At 35.3% G+C, this 22,354-nt stretch overlaps 2 protein-coding genes across 5 annotated transcripts in view; both read left to right on the top strand.

The window, feature by feature from the left end:
- The first annotated feature begins 822 nt into the window (after positions 1-822).
- cyyr1 (cysteine/tyrosine-rich 1) lies at positions 823-18,638 on the top strand. Of its 3 annotated transcripts, none has more exons than XM_051705390.1 (5): positions 823-1,281; positions 6,013-6,045; positions 8,047-8,146; positions 11,697-11,809; positions 17,575-18,638. In XM_051705390.1, exons 1-5 carry the CDS (start codon positions 1,203-1,205, stop codon positions 17,706-17,708), a joined length of 459 nt encoding a protein of 152 aa, XP_051561350.1. In that variant the 5' UTR covers positions 823-1,202; the 3' UTR covers positions 17,709-18,638. The 3 variants fall into 3 exon arrangements, with proteins under 3 accessions (XP_051561350.1, XP_051561348.1, XP_051561349.1); XM_051705388.1 differs by having other exon boundaries at positions 857-1,281; positions 11,697-11,857; XM_051705389.1 differs by lacking the exon at positions 6,013-6,045 and having other exon boundaries at positions 876-1,281; positions 11,697-11,857.
- A 529-nt stretch (positions 18,639-19,167) lies between these two features.
- appa (amyloid beta (A4) precursor protein a) overlaps positions 19,168-22,354 on the top strand; it is a 64,808-nt gene continuing 61,621 nt past the window's right edge. For both annotated transcript variants that reach the window (XM_051705352.1, XM_051705350.1), the window contains exon 1: positions 19,168-19,350. In XM_051705352.1, the coding sequence (XP_051561312.1) occupies positions 19,291-19,350 (60 nt within the window). In that variant the 5' untranslated portion in view covers positions 19,168-19,290. The remainder of the gene's footprint in view (positions 19,351-22,354) is intronic.

Raw genomic sequence — 22,354 nt, 5'->3', positions numbered from 1 at the left:
TTACAGCACCTTTAAGTTCTGAAACTTACAGTATATTTTTTATAGTACAATGACCTCTTAAATGTCAAAAGATCAAGAAAATGTATTCATGTCATGACCCCTTTAAATATTAATCTGTTTCTCAGCCACACATATCGTATCTCTTCTGAAGACATGGATTAAACCACTGGAGTCGTATGGATTACATTTTTGCTGCTTTTATGTGCTTTTTGGAGCTTCTAATTTCTGGCCACCATTCACTTGCATTGAAAGGACCAACAGAGCTGAGATATTCTTCTTAAACTCTTTGTTTGAGTTCAGCATGAAAGTCATACACATCTGAAATGGCATGAGGGTGAGTAAATGAGAGATTTTTCATCTTTGGGTGAAGCATTCTTTTAAGTAACTATACAGCCAAAAATAATAATAAAGTTGATTCAAGGTGGATTTAACAGATGCATACATAACACATTTACCATTTGACTGTTCACTAGGCATACCTTTCTAACAGAAACTGGAAGGAGGACGACTAAGACATATGCCTGTAAAACCTTTGAATGACAGTTTAAATCATCCAGGCTATATTTGTGTCTCGTTTACCCTTGTATTTTCAGTGAGGTCAGGGCTGTGCCATTTAGAGCTAATTCGGTAACACACAACTGAAGAGATATATAAAGATAGACTTCATGGACAGTTTAAAATGAGAAGATGAGACCGCAATTTGGAGCTATTGAAAACGGGAAACGTGCTCCAAAAACTGTCGTGCGGCCCTTGTGTTGTTTCTCCGGTACCCGGAGTTGTGATGAATGCTGCACTGAGCACAGCATGAGGAGTCGTGACGGTGGAGGCGGTCAGTGTTTTGTCGGGGAGCTGGTTCAGCCTCCTCAAAGTTGCATCAAGACTCCTTTTTAGTCATTTGGGCGCAGTTCCTGGGGGAGGGGATAGATGCGAAGAAAAGAAAATAGCGAAAGGAAGCAGTTAAAGACAAAGAGGAGCGAGCGAGTCAAATGAGAAGTTCGGGAACCGAACACGTGGAGCCTAAACACTAAGAGTTCGTTCATTTGAACATCTGAACCACTGAACTCTTGACAACTCAGCATTGACGGATTGCTGGCGCGTTTACGGTCGTTTACAGTCAGGTTGTGACTTAAAGAGCGTTTAACATGTAAACGTTGGGTAGACGCATTTTTAGGGGTTTTCCCAGATAAATCTACTGGAACACAATGGAAAACCGGAGGACAGTGAGTTCACAGAAGAGCTGGAAGTTCTTGAGGGACTCTCTGATTCTTTGCTTATTCGCAGGTAACATATTTTTCTAGTGGCGTATTTAAAACGAAAACCTTCCAACGATCAAACTTACGAAGTAGTTTTAAAATGAGCTGATATTTAAATTAAATACGCATGAACAACCCAAGACAAACTTACTTATCCAGTTATGCAGCTATTCAGTGTGGTTTTCCAAAAATAACTATATATGTTTACGGGCACTTTTATTGCTATAATTATAACTATTATATAGTTTAGGTTGCTTTTGTTATAATTCATGACGCATTTAAAGTTTTTTCTGTTTTCTCAAAAGTTGAATCAGTAAAGGCTTTTTTTAAACTTCTATGTTGAATTTGATATATTACATGGATTTATTGTCACATTAAAAAACCTATTATCAAAAGGTACTAACGGTACTACCAGGATTTTAAAACATTTACCGTGATAATACAATGTTTTGGGCATGCAGATGGTGTTATTTGAAGTACTTTGTGAATACCATGGTGTCAGTCATTCACTACCATTGTGTTTATAAAAATACCATGGTGTTACCATCCGATACGATCACTGGACAATTGAACTGCCACAGTACTTTTTTGTATGAGAAATATCTTGAGTTTAGTGATTAAACTATTGAGACATACAGGGGGAGGTATTGTGTGTGTGTATAGTCTCACTTGAATCACCAGTGCTTGTAAAGGGTCTTTGTCCCAAATGTGTTGACCAACAGGACACAGAGGTAAAGTGAAGGCCTCCAGGGGACCACCCAGTATGCAGGCCCCCACATTTAGTCAATTACTCTGGGAAGCCAAACAGACGCCACTCAAATTATAGCCAAATTTTGGCTCTTCAGAAGAGATAATTACACCAATTATACCGTGATGTCTGTGGGAAGGACAGGATGGCACTGTAATTGTCTGCATCTAGCAAAAAGCATAATCCACTTTGAAAATGGGTAAAAAAAAAAAAAAATGTGTGTGTGTGTATATATATATATATATATATTATTATTATTATTATTATTATTATTATATATTTTTTTTACCCATTAAATGTGTAAGTGAATGGGGCCAGTCCAGTTTCAAAAATACTTTTGTAGTAATCAACATTTTGATACAAATGCTGTCGATTGAGCGTAACTTGTGTGTGTGTGTATATATATATATATATATATATATATATATATATATATATATATATATATATATATATATATATATATTTAACAAAAATATTTATATATTTGATCTGTATAATATTTAACGTGTAAAATATATACTCTTAAAAGGTACTCTCCGCATTCAATTCAAGTTACGCTCAATCGACAGCATTTGTAGCAAATTGTTGATTACCACAAAAGTATTTTGGAAACTGGACTAGCAGATATCTGGACTGGACCCATTCACTCCCACACTCCCAAAAATATATTTTTACGATTTTCGCATTTTAATTTCATAACAAAATTCTATCAAATTGAATTGAGTAATCTTTAGTAAAATAAAAAAAACTAAATAGTTTTATTCATTTAATTTAATTAAAAATTACACAATTGAATTGAATGAAACTTTATGAAATTAAAATGCATAAATCTTAAAAATAGGCAAAAACAAATCTGAGGGCATTCACTCAAAAAATATTTTAAGATTTATGCATTTCAATTTCATAACAAAATTCCATCAAATTGAATTAAGTAATCTTTAATAAAATTACATAAACAAAATATTTTAAGTTTAATTTAATTTGGGATAAACATTACACAGCTAAATTTGATGGAATTTTGTTATGAAATTTAAATGCGTAAATATAAAAAATAAGCTAAAATATTTTCTTTTTGAGTGTTAGAAGTGCCTTACTGAAACCATGCCTTTTAATAAATGAGGGATATGTTGAAAATATTCCGTTTAGCACCAAAAATGCTTTTGCGATTGTTACAAGCCAAAGAACTCTAACCTGGTGCTATTTTGAACACTATTTCATTATATGATGTCAAAGCATGTGTTTATAAGAAAAGTCAACATAAAATGGATCAAATGAAGAGCTTTGGCCTAACCATACAGGAAACCATTGACTCATGTTGGACTTGGTTCATACAACCTTAATAGTCATGATGCATTTTCCCTTTTCAAGATCCAACAGTAAAATGTGTATAAATCTTGCTGAATCACTGATAAATTCCATTTGATGCCAAAAGAAACATTATTAGAGCTGCGAGCATGCAGCACATGAAGAAGGAACGCAGAAGCGCTGATGGTTCATTCTGGATTAGACTCATCTGTTAAGGGCAGGAATGATCAGAATAGTTCAGCACGGCCCTAAAAGATTTCTCTACAACTGTATGTTAGAATAATTTAATTTTTAATTTTATTTATTTATCACACATTATACATTTTTGCACATATACAGTGAAATTCTTTTTTTCCACATATCCCAGCTAAGCTGGGGTCAGAGTGCAGGGTCAGCCATGATACAGCGCCCCTGTATAACATGTTAAGTGTTCCATAGATGCAGGTTATTTTAACTTGCAAGCCAGAATAAAAGAAGCATCAGTCTCACACTGGGGAAAAAAAAAAAAAAAAAATCCTCCTCAGTATTATTGTCTTGTTTTACAATAAAAATATCTAAACATTTAAAGTCAGCATGTCATGAAACAACATTTGTTGCTTCCATAATGTGACATGATATTCAGGATAGTCTATGAGTACGAAATATAGGCTTTATTTTATTCCACTAGGAAGTGAAAGGATGGTAAAAAGGAGGAAAAATAAGCTAATAAGTTTTGGAGGTGGAACAAGTTATTTCATTAATACATACGGCAGCTTAAAAACTAGAATATTTCAGATTTCATTTAACACTGAGCAGATGTTCTATTGTGTAGTAAAGGAGTATTCAGTTGCATTGGCGGTTCGTGATGGAATTTTGTAATATGTAAATCTGTATTGAAAGATCACACCAGTATAAGACTGCAGTAGGTTTAAATATCATGTTTTATTATATGTTTTTTGCTGGTAATTATGCTCCCGTACACAGGTGATCTCCTCTCCCTAATATCTTAAAAAAAAGTCTTGATAACTACTGTTGTGTTAGAATCTTTCCGATCACCAACTCAACACTTGTCAATACAATAAACGAATGGAAAAAATTACGCAGCGCCAGTTAAACTACAATCAATGCAAACTTATATAAAAGAATGGAGGGCCCCATTCTATCTTGTAGTAGCATCTACTCGCGTAATAAAGTATGTGTAGAGGAACTCCATCCTCCAATGCTTCGTTGAGTCAAATAAGACAAATAACTCTTATTCCATCGATATTTTAGCATATTTTAAAAGTTTGTCTTCACCTATCATGTTAACCACAAGCAGTCTTGATGAAATGTAAACATGATACTGAAAGCTGATTGGCTTGAATGGTTACTTCTGATAATGGTTGATTACGAAAGCGGAAGGAGACAAATTTCATTTAGCCTCCGTTTGGTCTTTTTTGGATGCTGTTTGAACGGAACCAGATTATGTTGCATCATTTCAATATCCATTTTGATTGGTCAGTTTACTAATGACAGGAGGCTTTATGCCATCAACATCCTCTGGCATTCATATCGATTCATAGAGGAATTTAAACTCACCTGGTTACCGCGCATGCAAAGAAGAGGCTCTGCCTTCACTGACGAGCCGCCTCTGTTCAATTGAAGTTTCAAGAAGTTTTCAATCATAACACAGTTTCAGGAGGCAGTATGTTGTATGGTTTTGAAAAGTATAAGCAACAGCCATAAGACCTTGTAAAAGTAAGAAATAGTCAAAATAGTCTCCCAGTTTATCCAGTTTAGAATTGCAAATAATTATATTATATTCCGGATTCAATAAAAGTTAAGCTCAATCGACAGCAATTGTGGCATAATGTTGAGTAGCACAAAAGGTCATTTAAAGCTGTTTCTTTAAAAAAACAAAAAAAAAAACCAAACAACAAAAGCAAAAATCTGTGTTACAATGTGGCCCTTACAATGGAAGTGAATGGGGCCAATCCGTAAATGGTAAAATATTCACTGTTTCAAAAGTATAGCCACAAGATATAAACATTATATGCAGGGCTGGAGTGGGATTCATATGAAATTCCCAGGCTGAATGTCTAGGTTAGCCACCCCACCCCCCATGATAACGATAAAACAAGAACACTGCAAAAATATGCAATTACTTGAAAATTATAAAGCTCTCCATGTCTTTATACCACATATGGCATTCACTTTGATTTTCTCTTTCTGACATAAGACTTTATTGCATCAATTGTAAAAACTCCAAAATGAAAATTATCCCATCATTTTCTCACCCTAATGCCATCACAGATGTGTATGAATTTCTTTCATCTGCAGAACACAAACGAAGATTTTTAGAAGAATATTCTGTTGTTTCTTTCAATGCAATTGAATGAGAAGCATTGAGAAAAAGATCAATATCCATTTTTTACTATTAATCTCCACTTTCACTTTCCTAAGGGCTCTTCTCTCCTAAGAGTTCTTTTTGGTGATTTTGGACCTACTGGCAGGGAGGAGAATTTATAGTAAAAAAAAAAAAAAGCACTTAAATATCGATCTGTTTCTCATATACACATATCATATCATGTCTGAAGACATGGATTTAACCACTGGAGTCTTATGGATTACTTTTATGTTGCCTTTATGTGCTTTTTGGAGCTTCTACTTTCTGGCCACCATTCACTTGCATTGTATGGACCAACAGAACTGAGATATTCTTCTAAAAATCTTTGTGTTCTGCAGAAGAAAGTCCTACACATCAGGGATGGCATTGGGGTGAGTAAATGATGGATTTTTTATTTTTGGGTGAACTTTCCCATTGATGTCATGTTTATCTACTGTGGCAAATAAAAACACTATAGAATTGTAACTGTACGTAAATATTTCAAGATGTACAGACTCACATTTCAAATTGTCAGTGCTTTGTATTAAAGATAATTAACAAGGCAACAGATCCAGAGAAAACATGTGCAGCGGGGCCTGGGTAGCTCAGCAAGTAAAGACACTGACTACCACACCTGGAGTTGCAAGTTCAAATCCAGGACGTGCTGAGTGACTCCAGTCAGGCTTCCTAAGCAACCACTTGGCCCAGTTGCTAGGCTGGGTAGAGTCACGTTGGGTTAACCTGCTCGTGGTCGCTATAATGTGGTTCCCGCTCTCGGTGGTGTGTGGTGAGTTGTGCGTGGATGCTACGGAGAATAGTGTGAGCCTCCACACGCGCTAGGTCTCTGCGGTAACGTGGTCAACAAGCCACGTGGTAAGATGCGTGGATTGACTGTCTTAGACGCGGAGGCAACTGAGATTCGTCCTCCGCCACCTGGATTGAGGCGAGTCACTACGCCACTATGAGGACCTAGAGTGCATTGGGAATTGGGCATACCAAATTGGTGAGTAAAGGGGGGAAAAAAAAAGAAAACATGTGCAGCAATGAAATGCTCATAAAACAATGAAGGTTGAGTGATTGTCTTTACATTTTTACATACCATATAAAAAGTGCTATTTTCCAACAATAAAAATAAAACATTTGTACTTTTATTTGGAATATAAATGTTATGGACAGCGGCAATATGGTTACTGTCTCTTTAAGAGGGTTTTAGTGCATGCTACAATATTGAAGGCACCCTGCGCAGTTTGTTTCGTTGAGTTAAATCTTTTGAGAGCTGTAAAGTCCCATTATTTTCGTTCCGTGTCATGCTGTTGCATCTGTATTCATTTACTTCATGTAATCTTTTATTTTGTGACAATAAGCAATATTGTAATCATTCTGCAATGCCACGAAATGAGGATTTCAGAGATTAATTAATGAAGATTGTGAGACCACAGTCAGTATTAAACTTGTGATTATCTTGTACCTGAAGCACATTCATCCATTCAACTAATAGTATCTGTTCTCACTGGATATTCCGTGATCCTTCTCCCGCTGTCAAATGAAGTGACCTGATGGCACAACAACGAAATATTTTGTCTCATTGTTTGGGTGTGAGACGATAAAATACAGTAGAGACTATTTCCACGATAATACGGAATGCAAATCTGATCCCTTAAATACCGGACGATACGAATGGTCGGCAACTGTTGATGAAAGTTTATTCATCAACCAATTTTTGACCGTCCCGCCGGAAATTCCCCTGAACCTCCCGATTAACCACTCTGGCCCTGATTATTCTGTATGTGTTAACATAATTTTAGTCTGAAAAATTAAGGGATATAATGGCGTTACTGCGATTACAGGGTTTATCAGTGTTACATCGTCATAGCAACAAAGTTGCAGATTAGATATTTAGATATTATTTTAGTTTAGATATTAGAAAAGGTTAATAAGTGATTTTATCACACTAAAATTATGTTAACACACATATTATTTGTGTCTTGTGAAAACAGTGGGTATTTTCATGTTGATTGAATGGCCTCATACACTTCCGTTGTAAAAATTATACAGTAACCACGATTTTTGCTGGGTTTTTATATATATATATATATATATATATATATATATATATAACTACAGACGAGGGACTAGACAAAACCAATTTTTGTGGTTATAAACATTAATGCTGTTGATTGATCTTAACTTGTGTTAAATCCAGAACATTCCTTCAAAACACCTTTGCAAAAGGCAAAGATACAAAACACTTTGTTTATAATTATATTAATTTATAAAAAGTTATTCACAGTCCAGGTGGAACCCAGATGGAGTCTGATTGTTGACCTGTGGTGTAGACACATTTGTTTCCAGCAGCATTTTCAATGAATTATTTTGTGTTGATGTGTTTGTAGGACGCGGTGATGCTCAGTGTGATGGTTGTGTTGAATACTGCTGTGATGGAGTGCCTCCTTTCTGCTGCTCATACTATGCCTATGTGGGAGATGTGCTCTCGTGAGTAATTGTGTGCAAACACACACAGACATGCCACAGACTTCCTCATTAAGTACTTTTATTTTACTCCCATATTACATCACTGTTGAGTTGACCTCTGACCCCACCCACCACATCACCCCGTTGGCAGCTGTTTTTTCACGTCTTTTGGTACAATTTGAAATCCAACATGGATTTAATAAACAAAACCCTTTGTTCAATTATGCTGAGAAATCCTGGTGCTTTCCGAACTATTATATTGTTAATGGGTTGATTTTCACGAAACTGTCCTGGTCCTATTTTACTTTAACCCTTGTGCACTTAGAACCCCATTCCATATCTTCGGGTCAATTTTGACCCCGAAACATCAAATGTGGAACCCCCAATTACAAATACCAAACAAGATTTTATGGTATTTATTTTTTTTTTACCTAATTTACCTCTAAATTACTCAGTTACTCAGTTAGCACATTTTATGATATCTTCACTTAAATAAAAACCTTTAGTACACTGAAAGATTGCCAAAACATCAAAATATGTCATCTCTGGTGAAATGTGCTGGAATAAAAATAACAATTACATGAAATGACAACTATGGCCAGTAGATGGCCCCAGTGATCTCCATAACCAGTGTTTTTACGTAACGTAATTTTTAAATATTATCACAACTTACGCATTGGATATATATTAGACATTATAAAAGTAAATTATTTGTACACACATTGTAGCCCCCAACAATATTTTTTTCAATTATATTTTGCACATAAAAAATCAAGCCTATATTTAGGGCCTTTACGATTATATTCATGACAGTTACACATTGTAGCCCCCAATACTCATTACTGTAATGGGAAAAACATGATATATTATTCTAATTGTAAAATATTAATACATTATAGTAGTTCTCCCTTGGTACTGCCTTTAATTTCCACTTCTTTTAAGAAATATTTTTTTATTGTAACACAGTAAAAAGTTGACCATGTTATGGTAATGAGTATCATCATTGAAAACAATGGGAAGAGTAAAAGTATAATGTCTGGACACCAGACAGTACTGTAAATTGGTTGGTAAAATGTCATAATATAAAATATAAATAAAAAATCATAATAAATAATAAACAAAATTAATATCACAATGCAATAATATACAGTGTATTTATATGTATGTATGTATGTATGTATGTATGTATACTCTTTGTTTTTATTTAAGGTTAAATATACCTGGACATTTTCTTGACATGTTTTGTGGAAAACAGTGTAAATCTGACATTTTGAAACATATTTATAAAATCAAATTTTTATTATCATGATCAGTGTCCAAGTACTTTGTTCCATAGGACAGAAAAAAAAAAATCACAAATAAGATCTCTCTAATATTTAAATAGTTTATCTGAGACATCAGTAGATTAAACGAAAACTTTTGCTGAAGCAACTTTTGCTTTGTTTCATTAAAGTATCAACTTTTTGGCAGATATTTCTCCTAAAATTCCTTATAGAGAAAAAAAATTTGACATAAATGAGACAACACATTTAGTAAGAGTATATAGAGCTGTAACATTAACCAAATTTCAAAGCAGCATGAACTAACTTCTCTACACTCCCACATTAATCGGTCTTTAAAATGGTATGACTTGTCTTTTGTGCCACAAAAAAGGCTTGTTTAGTCAGGTGGCTGTTGGCAGAACTGTTCCCGCCCCAGAAATGGATCACTGTTGATTCAGTCTCTGATCAGACAATACAGGATAGAAAATAAATATGAACATGTTGGGTGGTCTGGTTTCATAAAGTCACAAAAAACACATGAACTGTATTTGGCACTTTCCATAGGGTACAAAATAGAGCATGAAAATACATTTTTGACAGTTTTCTACAATGATTCTACAATTAATTATCACTTCAACATATAATGTTAAAGGTGCACTCAGCGATTCCTGAGAAACACCGTTGATATTTGAACTCAGTTGCCAAAACAAACACACTCCTCCCTTCAGTACTCCTTTGGAAGCTCCGCCCTCGACTTATCATAATCCCCCTTTTTTTCGTTTATATTCATCTGACCTTTTTCTCTTGGTCTGTTTCTCAGCCATTTGTCCTCCTTGGAGTTTAGAAAGTTTGCATCAGCCAGATTTACCATCACTTTTATAATTAATTTCCCTCTCGCTCTGCCCCCCACCCCCCATCCTGTGCACGCGCAAGAACCACCCCCTGTTGCTGATTGGCTGGAGTAGTGTTGTGTGGATCAGTCAGATCCACTTTGTTTTTGTCCCATTTACAGAGCCAGGCCCATGCACAGAACAGACAGCTAGCAGACTGTGAGGAGATATTTGCAGAATTTGACAAAAAGTGTATTGGATTAGAATTACTGTGTGCACCTTTAAATCTATGAATTTGTTGTATGATTTTAATTGTTGGGTACAGTCAAAAAGGTCAAGAGTCAAGACCTGTCATACGAAAATCACCATGTTTGGGGGTATTTGATATATCTAAACTACTCATCATTCAGTGCTAATATCATGGTATTAATGTTTTTTCTTACATATCTAATAGGTACGTATCTCTCCATAGAACATGGGATTTTTGCTTTAAAGAAATATTCTGGGTTCCATACAAGTTAAGCCCAGTCGACAGCATTTGTGGCATAATATTGATTACCATGAAAAATAATTTTGACTTGTCCCTCCTTTTCTTTAAAAAAAAAAAAAAAAAAATCGAGGTTACAGTGATGCACTAACAATGAAAGTAAATGGGGTCCATTTTTGGAGGGTTTAAAGGCAGAAAACTGAAGCTTATAATTTATTAAAGCATTTACACTAATCCTTCTGTTAATACTTGTGAATTATTTGAGCTGTAAACCGAGAGACAATCTAGAGGATCCGGTGTCCAGCTGCGGGGGGTGGCAGGGAGATGTCTCTGACCGCTGCCCCACCACCAGGAGATGTTCTGGGATTAATCGGGTGAAACATCCGTGATAGGTGACTCCCAGCAGATGACCCCATAGCTGGACAACTGAAGGCACTGGCGGAGGTGCGGCAGGCAGTAATGCCCAGCAGGTTTAGACATTTACCTGTGCATCTGAGAGTGTTGTTTTTACAGTCGTTTTAGGGTTTTGGTGTTTATGGCACAAAGTTGTAAAATTGGATATAATATTACACAGTTTAAGTAAGGTTAGTAAGATATTTGATCACACTAAAATCATGGTAGCACACATATTGTTTACGTCTTGTGGTTATACTTTTGAAACGGTGAGTATTTTAATGTTTACAGATTGGCCCCATTCACCATTGTAAGTGCCTCACTATTTCCCAGATCTTTGTTTTTTTTGTTTAGATGAAGAAGAAAAAGAGGGACATGTCAAAATAATTGTTTGTGGTAATCAACATTATGCCACAAATGCTGTCGATTGAGCTTTTGATATTCTGGAATATTGAACCCAGTATATTCCTTTAATTGCTTTAAAAAAGCCAAAAGCACATTTACATTAATTCTAATTGTTGTCACAATGTTTCCTTTAGCCAACATAACTCGATAAAGTGCTAATAATTCAGTCAATAATTCATATTTTTCCATTTCAGAGGAACGGCGATTTCAGGTATCGTGTTTGGCGTAGTGTTTCTGATGGGCGCAGTGGCGGCCATCTCTCTGTGCATCTGCATGTGCGTGAAGAACGGGCGTGGGGCGAGAGTGGGTGTGTTCAGCACCTCATACATCAACACAGTCACTCAGGGTTACCCAGGTAACACAACAACCCACAAAACCCTTCAGACGGCACAAAACGGCAAACTAGAGTGCTAACAACTAAAAAATTGCAAAGCTTGCAGGAAGAAGTGATTACTTATCAACTGTCAAACTTTCAAAGAACATCCAAATTAACAGCCAACAGAATTTATAATTATTTATTTTAAAGATATCACCTTTGTGTATGACATTAGCTTTGAGCAGCATCTTTCAAAGACCACTTTCAAATTTTTCTCATGTAGTAAGCAAAATATCTCAAGTTTTATAATAGCTACAGACCACTAATTATTAATGTTTTCTTTTTAAATGATATTACTGCTAACTGCCACAGGGGGGGTTTGAAAACGTTTTTTTTTTTTTTTTTTTTTTTTTGCATTTTAAAAAAGGGCAAAAGCATGTTCATTTATGTACTGTATATAATAAAATTAGGGCCAATGTTCCGAGGGGTACATAATCAGTAACATTATAGTCATATCAACAGTGACAACCAAAAATACCATTAACATGAGCTCTCAATCATCACCACATGACAAATAACTAAAAATGACAGCAGATACAACAATCACAGCGTAAATAAAAGCAGAAAAATAAACAGTAAAACAGTGCCACAGTAATCCACATAATTTATTCATGATGCATGGCATTAATGGGAACTTGAGAAGCACATTTTATCCACAGAGCCCACACCTTCCTCAGAGGTTTGACAGAAACACAAAAAATAAGCCATCGGACAGATGGCCATTAGAGTCTTTTGAGCCTTACTTTAACACATGTTTGGATAGCAGAAACAGTGCTTAAGAAAGCTGTATCTGAAGTACGAATTCAAAATGTTGACATAAAGCACAAAAAAGTCACACAGAATAAAAAATATGAGAAAAGAATTCAATCAATCAAATCTACATGTAACCAATTAACCTATCTGCAAAGATCTGCTCTTTAAGAGATAGGCTATATGTAGTTATTAGTTCTATTAGCCAATATATTTTATATATTTGGTGTTGTTTCAATGTATTTTCTCTATTTATTTTTTATTTATTTTTATTTTGTCCTCATTGCTGCACCTGTTTGTCACAGCTCTCTTACCTTTCTTTTCATTTTTGCACATAGTTCTGTCCCACTTTTTGTTGACATTGATTTTGATGCACTGCATAAACATCCACACATAATTATCTGGGTAGTTTCATGCAGTGTGACAAGCAACAGCATCTAAAACTAATTAAAAATTCTTCCAATCTTGCATAGGCAAATTATTATACATGCAGTTTTTATGACCTCCATATTAATCACCAAATAGTTTACTTTATTAATTTATTTGTGCAGTGCAGGACTGTTTCAATGAACTGCTGAAAGGTGGATAAAAACGGTAACAACCTTAACCCTATAAGGCCGTGTGTATCAAATATGATGCACAACGATTGACAGCTCCTGTTTCACTCTCTGTTCAAGCTGTCAAGCCAAAAAACATATGGTATGTAAGTTTCACATGTGTATGGCACCATCTAATGGTTATTTGTGAAAAAATGTGGTTTCAATGTTTATATCAATCCATTTAAAATGGCGGCGGACTTGCGCGAAAAGTGACTCTTATGTTGGGATAAATGACAGCTTATTTTAATAAAGTAAACGTAACAGAAATGATTATATTGTTACTGATATTTTAAAATGAGTATTTGCTTAATATAAGCAACTTGTGCTTGGTTAAAAGTTTGTATATTATTTTATTGAAAAAGCCAGTTGAAATTACATGCATCAAATATGATACAACAGGCTTTTGAGGTATTTCTCTCAATCACCATTACATTCCATTCAAGCCCACTAAAACAAAAATCACGGAGCTTTGAAAATTCTCACATATAATTTTTATAAAATATATTTAAAGTATGAACATATATTTCTGTGTATTTTCATATATGCAGCCTGCTCAGGCATTATAAAGATCTCATTATTTTACATTACAAGCTATGATGATGTCATCTTACCATACGTTCCAGAGATCCAGCTAAAAACGTTTTACAATTTCCCTTTTTTTAAATGTCAATATAGTGTTTGATGTATAAAATACATATGATAAAATTTGTTTATTGAAAAAAAATATAGTTTATTCATATTGTATTTGATTCGCTGAATTGAACTGTGATACATTTCAATCCATATTTATAGACCAAGTAGAGGAAGTTGTCATGGCCAAACTCCCAAACATTTGGTATCTTTGAAAAGCCCAGGGAGTCCTCTGATAATACCCAAATATTTACCACTGTAGCATGTATGGGCTAAGAAAAACTTAAATAAAAATTGTCCTACACAATAAATAATTGCTGGGCCTCAGGAGGATAATGACCTTTAAAGCCTAATATATCAAATATGAAAAAAAAAAGAAGAAAAAAAAAGCATTCTTTTTATAGTTTGTCTAGTGATACTAAAAGCAGTGTAATTTCAAAAAAATATGTCCGGCTTTATAGGGTTAAAATAATGACCAGTTGTAGAACAAAAATATACACCGATCAGCCACAACATTAAAACCACATGCCTAATATTGTGTAGGTCCCCTACAGAACTACTCAAACCAGCCCGTCTGGCACCAACAATCATGCCACACTCCAAATCACTGAGATCACATTTTTCACCTTGAGAGATGAGAGAGGTCAACAGAGAATGGCCAGTCTGGTTCGAGCTGACAAAGTCTACAGTAACTCAGATAACCGCTCCGTACAACTGTGGTGAGAAGAATATCATATCAGAATGTTATTCTGAGATGCGGGTTGGCACTGTTTTGGTGGCACGAGGGGGACCTACGTAATATTAGGCAGGTGGTTTTAATGCTGTGGCTGATACAGTTACGCTAACACATTCATAAACATTTTAACCTAAAAACTTTGTTAAAAAAAAAAAAAGTGAATGAACATGTTATTCCAACTACTCATGTAATGTGTGCTTATTATTAGTTCTTAAAAAGAAACCACTTATGTTTGCAGTGGTTATATATATACACTGCTGTTCAAAAGTTTGGAGTCACTTGCCTGAAATGTTTCTCATGATCTTAAAAATCTTTTGATCTGAAGGTGTATGCTTAAATGTTTGAAATTAGTTTTGTAGACAAAAATATAATTGTGCCACCATATTAATTTATTTCATTATAAAACTAAAATTGAACTTAAAAAAAAGTTTTTGAAATGATGACTTGGACCAAATAATAAAGAAAAGAAGCCACTAATTGCCCAGCCTATAGACGGGAACTCCTTCAATACTGTTTAAAAAGCATCCCAGGGTGATACCTCAAGAGTTGGTTGAGAAAATGTCAAGAGTACATGTCTGCAAATTCTAGGCAAAGGTGACTACTTTGAAGATGCTAAAATATAACACAGTTTTGGTTTATTTTGTATTTTTATAGTCACAACATAATTCCCAGTTCCATTTCTTTTATTACATAGTTTAGATGACTTTACTATTATTCTAAAATGTGGAAAAAAAAAACAAAAAAGAATAAGTGACCCTAAACTTTTGACCGGTAGTGTAAATATACTGTATATATACTGTATAAACTGTATATAAAAAAATTTTACTCTGCTGGGGCCAGCCCTGAATAAAATGCTTCATTAAATATTTTATTAAACAATCTTTTAACAGAATAGTATGAAAATTTCCAACTAAGCACTGAATTGTTGATTACATTAAAAGAAATATAAAAAATGATGGTATAATATGCAAAAATGTGTGCATATTCAATAAGATTATACCTAATTTGCATATTTTGAATATTTCAATTGTAAAAAGTCAGTACAAACAGATTGTTTGTTTATATATATATATATATATATATATATATATATATATATATATATATATATATACAGGTGCATCTCAATAAATTAGAATGTCGTGGAAAAGTTCATTTATTTCAGTAATTCAACTCAAATTGTGAAACTCGTGTATTAAATAAATTCAATGCACACAGACTGAAGTAGTTTAAGTCTTTGGTTCTTTTAATTGTGATGATTTTGGCTCACATTTAACAAAAACCCACCAATTCACTATCTCAAAAAATTAGAATATGGTGACATGCCAATCAGCTAATCAACTCAAAACACCTGCAAAGGTTTCCTGAGCCTTCAAAATGGTCTCTCAGTTTGGTTCACTAGGCTACACAATCATGGGGAAGACTGCTGATCTGACAGTTGTCCAGAAGACAATCATTGACACCCTTCACAAGGAGGGTAAGCCACAAACATTCATTGCCAAAGAAGCTGGCTGTTCACAGTGTGCTGTATCCAAGCATGTTAACAGAAAGTTGAGTGGAAGGAAAAAGTTTGGAAGAAAAAGATGCACAACCAACCGAGAGAACCGCAGCCTTATGATTGTCAAGCAAAATCGATTCAAGAATTTGGGTGAACTTCACAAGGAATGGACTGAGGCTGGGGTCAAGGCATCAAGAGCCACCACACACAGACATGTCAAGGAATTTGGCTACAGTTGTCGTATTCCTCTTGTTAAGCCGCTCCTGAACCACAGACAACGTCAGAGGTGTCTTACCTGGGCTAAGGAGAAGAAGAACTGGACTGTTGCCCAGTGTTCCAAAGTCTTCTTTTCAGATGAGAGCAAGTTTTGTATTTCATTTGGAAACCAAGGTCCTAGAGTCTGGAGGAAGGGTGGAGAAGCTCATAGCCCAAGTTGCTTGAAGTCCAGTGTTAAGTTTCCACAGTCTGTGATGATTTGGGATGCAATGTCATCTGCTGGTGTTGGTCCATTGTGTTTTTTGAAAACCAAAGTCACTGCACCCGTTTACCAAGAAATTTTGGAGCACTTCATGCTTCCTTCTGCTGACTAGCTTTTTAAAGATGCTGATTTCATTTTCCAGCAGGATTTGGCACCTGCCCACACTGCCAAAAGCACCAAAAGTTGGTTAAATGACCATGGTGTTGGTGTGCTTGACTGGCCAGCAAACTCACCAGACCTGAACCCCATAGAGAATCTATGGGGTATTGTCAAGAGGAAAATGAGAAACAAGAGACCAAAAAATGCAGATGAGCTGAAGGCCACTGTCAAAGAAACCTGGGCTTCCATACCACCTCGGCAGTGCCACAAACTGATCACCTCCATGCCACGCTGAACTGAGGCAGTAATTAAAGCAAAAGGAGCCCCTACCAAGTATTGAGTACATATACAGTAAATGAACATACTTTCCAGAAGGCCAACAATTCACTAAAAATGATTTTTTTTATTGGTCTTATGATGTATTCTAATTTTTTGAGATAGTGAATTGGTGGGTTTTTGTTAAATGTGAGCCAAAATCATCACAGTTAAAAGAACCAAAGACTTAAACTACTTCAGTCTGTGTGCATTGAATTTATTTAATACACGAGTTTCACAATTTGAGTTGAATTACTGAAATAAATGAACTTTTCCACTACATTCTAATTTATTGAGATGCACCTGTATATATATATATATATATATAATTATTTTTTTATATAAAGGAAAAGTTCAGATTGTCTGTTCAACTGTTATAACTCACTATTAGAGCTGGCAGTTTAGTGATGGATAAGGTATAGCAAAAAAAAAAAAAAACAAACAAAAAAAAAACTTTATGGTTACTTACAACATAAATAAATGAACATGAAATATTGATTTGAGTTTGTTTTTTTTTTTGTTGTTTTTTTTTTTTGAGAGTGCAGAATGATATGAGAGACTTAAATGTTTTTCTCTGTATTTCTCTTACAGGCCCTCCACCACCATACAACTATGATCATGAGATGTACCCGTCCGATCTTCGCCCGCCTCCTTACACTCTGACTCCACCCAGAGACGCAAACTACACCCCACCTCCACCGTATCCAGGAGACAATAGGAAATGAGCCTCATTCTTAGATGAGAGACTACTGATGATGATATTTGCACTCTGTGCTGCACAGAATGAAAAATCCCCATCACAACATCAGGTGACGACTGCACAGCATATGCACTGTTGGACTGTTGCAGGTGAATATGGGCCTGCAGACACAGACGCCACACAGACGCTTCTTAAATGGGGATGTGAACATTTTTGTATCACTGGGATCTATGGATATTTATGATCCAGGATTCCACGGTCATGGAAAACCTGGAATGTCAAGAGAAGTTTAAAAAGCCAGGACCAGCATAAAAACTCAGCCTTTAAATGAAATTAAAAATGTGACTTGAGCTTGTAAATGTTTCATTGTGATGCAGTTTGTTCTGTCTGAAAATCAGTGTTGTGTCTTTGATGCAATGAAATTAACTTAAATGTAGAAATAAACTCCATCAGTGTTATTTGTGTTACAGAGTAACATTACATTCTTATATGATGTCAATGTGTCTGAGTGACTAATGAACAATCAATTTTGTTTTCAACTTTGCAGAAGAGCCACAACAAAATGGAAATAAGCTACAACACAACAAACTAAAGCCACAACATATCTGAAATAAACCACAACAGAAAAACCACAACACAATGGAAATAAGTAACAACACAACAAAATTAAGTCATAACACAACTAAAAAGTATTTTCTTAATATTGGCTTAATATTGTGGTATTGCGGCTTATTTCCATTGTGTTGTGGCTTAATTTCATTGTGCTGTGTTTTATTTCCATTTTGTCTTCAACTTTTGCTTGCTTTGCTAATTTTGTTGTGTTGTGGCCCCCTGAGCCACCGTAGAAAGTCTATTGAACAAGGTGAATATACAAGAACTGCTGTTTCAAGAGCATCCACATGATGGCAGCAAAGAAATGTTCTGCGAATAAACATTCACTGTTTACAAACTAAAATGTTGTCGTGTTTAATTTCGTTGTTTTTACACATGTATGAGACATGAATGCTACGACTTAATGCTAAAATATGTAAAAAGGTAAAAAAAAGATAAAAAAAAAAATACAAATGCAAAAAATTTTACGTAAGAATTAATCAGATTGTCGACAAAATTGGAATATCTTTTGTTTTACAAATGTAAAATAAAACGTTCATCAGGCGAGCAATAACAACTGAGTTAAGTAAAATATATATATATATATATATATATATATATATATATATATATATTTTAAAATTCATTCAAAAATTAAACAAATAATATATTTAATATGTATATTTAACTTTTAAAATTAAGTTACAAATATATATATTAAAACAATGTAAAAATCTGATACAGATGGACGACTACATTATTAATATTATTATTAATTTTAGTGTCAAAATACAGTATTTTAAAAGGCAAACAGTATTCCCTACACCAGGCTGAAGACCTCCCCCTCCCTTCCCGTGCATTCCCTCGGTGTCCGGTCAGGTGACTCGCTTTTCTGATTCGCCACCGTACTTTCAGCGCATTCTTCGTGGAGTCGATACGAACAGCGCACATACGTTTGACACCGAACGGATATTTACAAAATAAAGACCGACGCCGTTATATTGGAAGCGGGGAGAATGGGGTGTCGAGAGGTTTTTATACTCCTGATGTTCGCGACATCGACATTCGCTGTTGAGGTAAGAAATCGACAAAAGGTCGAAGCGACAATGTAACAACGAATCGATTCAATACAACATTATACGAATGACTGTGTTACAAATAAACAATATGGGGAATTTTTAAAAAAAATATATATTGACTGTAAATTATGAAATGTACGATATTAATCTGTTATTTATTTGGCCTAAATGGTTTCTACGCCCAGTGCAATTCCGTAAAAAAATAAAAATACGTCGGTTGATTTGAAAATATTTTGACAGATTTTTACCCCCCGGTTTTATAACGGAAACGTATCGCAAATTTTAAGGTGTAAATAACAGCAATATGCTTTCTGCGGAATGTATTGCACTTCGGGCGATGTTTTATTGGAGATGTAGCATCCGACAGAAATCAGGCTGGATGAGCTTTTATTGTGTAATACATCCACAAATTATTGTAATAAACGGATTGTCGCGGATCATTCATAACATGTTGTTCAAACAATTGCGCAGATTGCGCGTTTGGCGGCATGCAAATGCACAATCTGCTGCTGTCGGTAACACGATGTGTCATTCATCACCTTCATTGTTAGATTATATCGGGTATTCATATATTCTCTTATTTAAATCGTTCTGGTGTAAAATTGCTGTGGGATCAAACAGCAGGGATTAAAATGGGATCAAGCAATAATACCTGGAATCAAATTAGTTCATCCTGGACAAACTGGAAAACTGAAATCTAGGAATTTTAATTGATCCACTAGGATCTTGTTGATGGATCTATTTGGATTGGTTCTAAATTACGATTCGAAACATAACTCTATAAATCTATCAATCGCGTCGCGTCTTGCTGTTTTAACAAGTTCTCGCGGCGTCAGTCAAGTTAAAAATAATTAATTCCATAAAAAAAAAAAAAAAAGCATACTCGAGACCCCTGCGTTGTGTTCCCTTGGGTCTTGTTATTTTAAACGTATGGACGCGTCGTGTGAACGCCCCCTAAGATGGCGGCGAATCACTGCGGCTGAATTTGTACATCGACGCGAGTGTTTCGAGGAACACGCTTATTTAAATGTAGTTTATTTTTAGCTTTACTTAAAGACTAACTCATTTAAGACACTATTGTTTGTGTGCTGGCTTTAGCCTGTGATTTCCCACACCGCAGTCGGTTTTGTGTTTACTGAACTGAAGGCCTGACACCCTATAACAAAAAGTCCAATGGTAATAGCAAGTTTTTCAGGACATGTCTCTTTATAAATAAATAATAAATAAAAAAATGACAAGATGTTATTTCAAGTATCTCTGAGTACCATGCAAATACCATGGTAAATGAATATTAAGGAATGAATACCGAGATTACCACCAGATCTTAAGGTCCCCTGTCTCCAAAATCCCAATTTAAACCTTGAACCTTTCTATTTCATACCATCATTGTACCATGGTACCATTATTTTATGTTTGGGATGCATTGCTAATGGATTAGGTTTGGAGGCAACATTGCAACGCTCACAAAAATGTTCCACAGGATCCCCAATTTGTAATTTAAGCCAAAATATTGTAGTATTTTTACAACTAAACCATAATTAATGCTATTCTAAAAGCATAAGAAGCTATCAGATTATGGGATCAAGCAAGATTGTTTTTTTTACAGATTATTTCTGTAATTTTATTTATGACCGCTGATTTATACCTCATTTCCACCGTTTTATTGCTGTAACTGTAAAGCCCAATGTGTACTTCGATTTTGACTCTAACATTTTGCATTTGCGCACATTCAAACGCACAGCCTTTCAAACTATACTTCATCTGACTGTGCGCGCATACTCAAGCAGTTGGCGCATGTGCGTTATGACTGTTATGAGACTGGAGTATTTCTCGTCAAGAGTTTAGACCCATGGAGATGCCTTTTGACATCCATTATGGTTGTTTTTACCTTTGTGTCCTGTTGTTTAGTGGTGATTACATCTTCTATCGCTTCTTCGTGACAGCAACAGCGCAATTGCGAGTGTTGCCACCTTGTGGACACACTAATTAGTACAAGTAATTCCTGGTATCTGCACGTTCAGAGTAAGTGCAGTTAGAAAAAACGGGCCATATGAGTTCATTGCTCGAGCACTCTACTGATGATGAAATTTGCATCAAGCTTTCTGTTTGCAGACACTTAAGGCTCCAGCACACTTAAGCCTGATTTTTACTATGGAAGAAGCAGAAATTTTTTCTCCTGGATGAACTAAAGCACTCTAGGCAAATGAAACCCGGCATTTAGACTACACGTGATGTTGTTTTAAAATGAGTTTGTTTAGGATGATGTCACGGTATTCAACATACTGTTCAAACCACGGAATTAATGCCAATAATGCAATTGTTTCTCTCTGTGGATCGCCACTTTTAACGCTGTATCGCTTCTTTGCTTTATTAAACTTGTCACAGAATTCCCACAGAACTCCAAGCTCTCTCCACACATTTGTCATGGCCATGCTGTCTTTGTGGAAATTGTGCAGCAAATCATATAAAAAAGTACACTTCTGCACAATCTCTGAGAGACAGGCTTGGCACGCGCAATTGTAAATAAAAATGTCACGTCCAAACCCCACCCACGATTAGCCTAGTTTTAACCAATCATCAGTGCTCTTCAGAATTTCAGAGATATGCTTGATCAGGAGAAATATCACCAAGCAAACACATTGGCAGAAAAAAAACGTCACTGCATTTTTTCATCATTTGCAGGTGAACTAAGCAAAGCCTGTTCGCTAAGTTAGTATTAATTAGCCTTTACGGAGAAGTGCGTCTTCATTTTTCATTCAGAGCCAAAGGAAGTTCGAAATTGCTGAGCAACGATATACTGTTTGTGAACATTCAGACACTGGCCACACTGCCATGGGAGGTGTTTAGTGGTACATGTAAAAATGAGGACGCTCAAGACTACATGTAAAACATCAGCTAATATGGCACTAAAATGTGTTATCAATGACTTCATGCCTCATTGTATGAGTAGAATTCACACAAGATCAGTGTTTTAACTACTTGATGATGATTTTAATGCAGT

The sequence above is a fragment of the Myxocyprinus asiaticus genome, chromosome 8, assembly GCF_019703515.2.
Source record: "Myxocyprinus asiaticus isolate MX2 ecotype Aquarium Trade chromosome 8, UBuf_Myxa_2, whole genome shotgun sequence".
Lineage (NCBI taxonomy): Eukaryota > Metazoa > Chordata > Actinopteri > Cypriniformes > Catostomidae > Myxocyprinus > Myxocyprinus asiaticus.
This window is presented reverse-complemented; position numbering and strand designations above follow the sequence as displayed.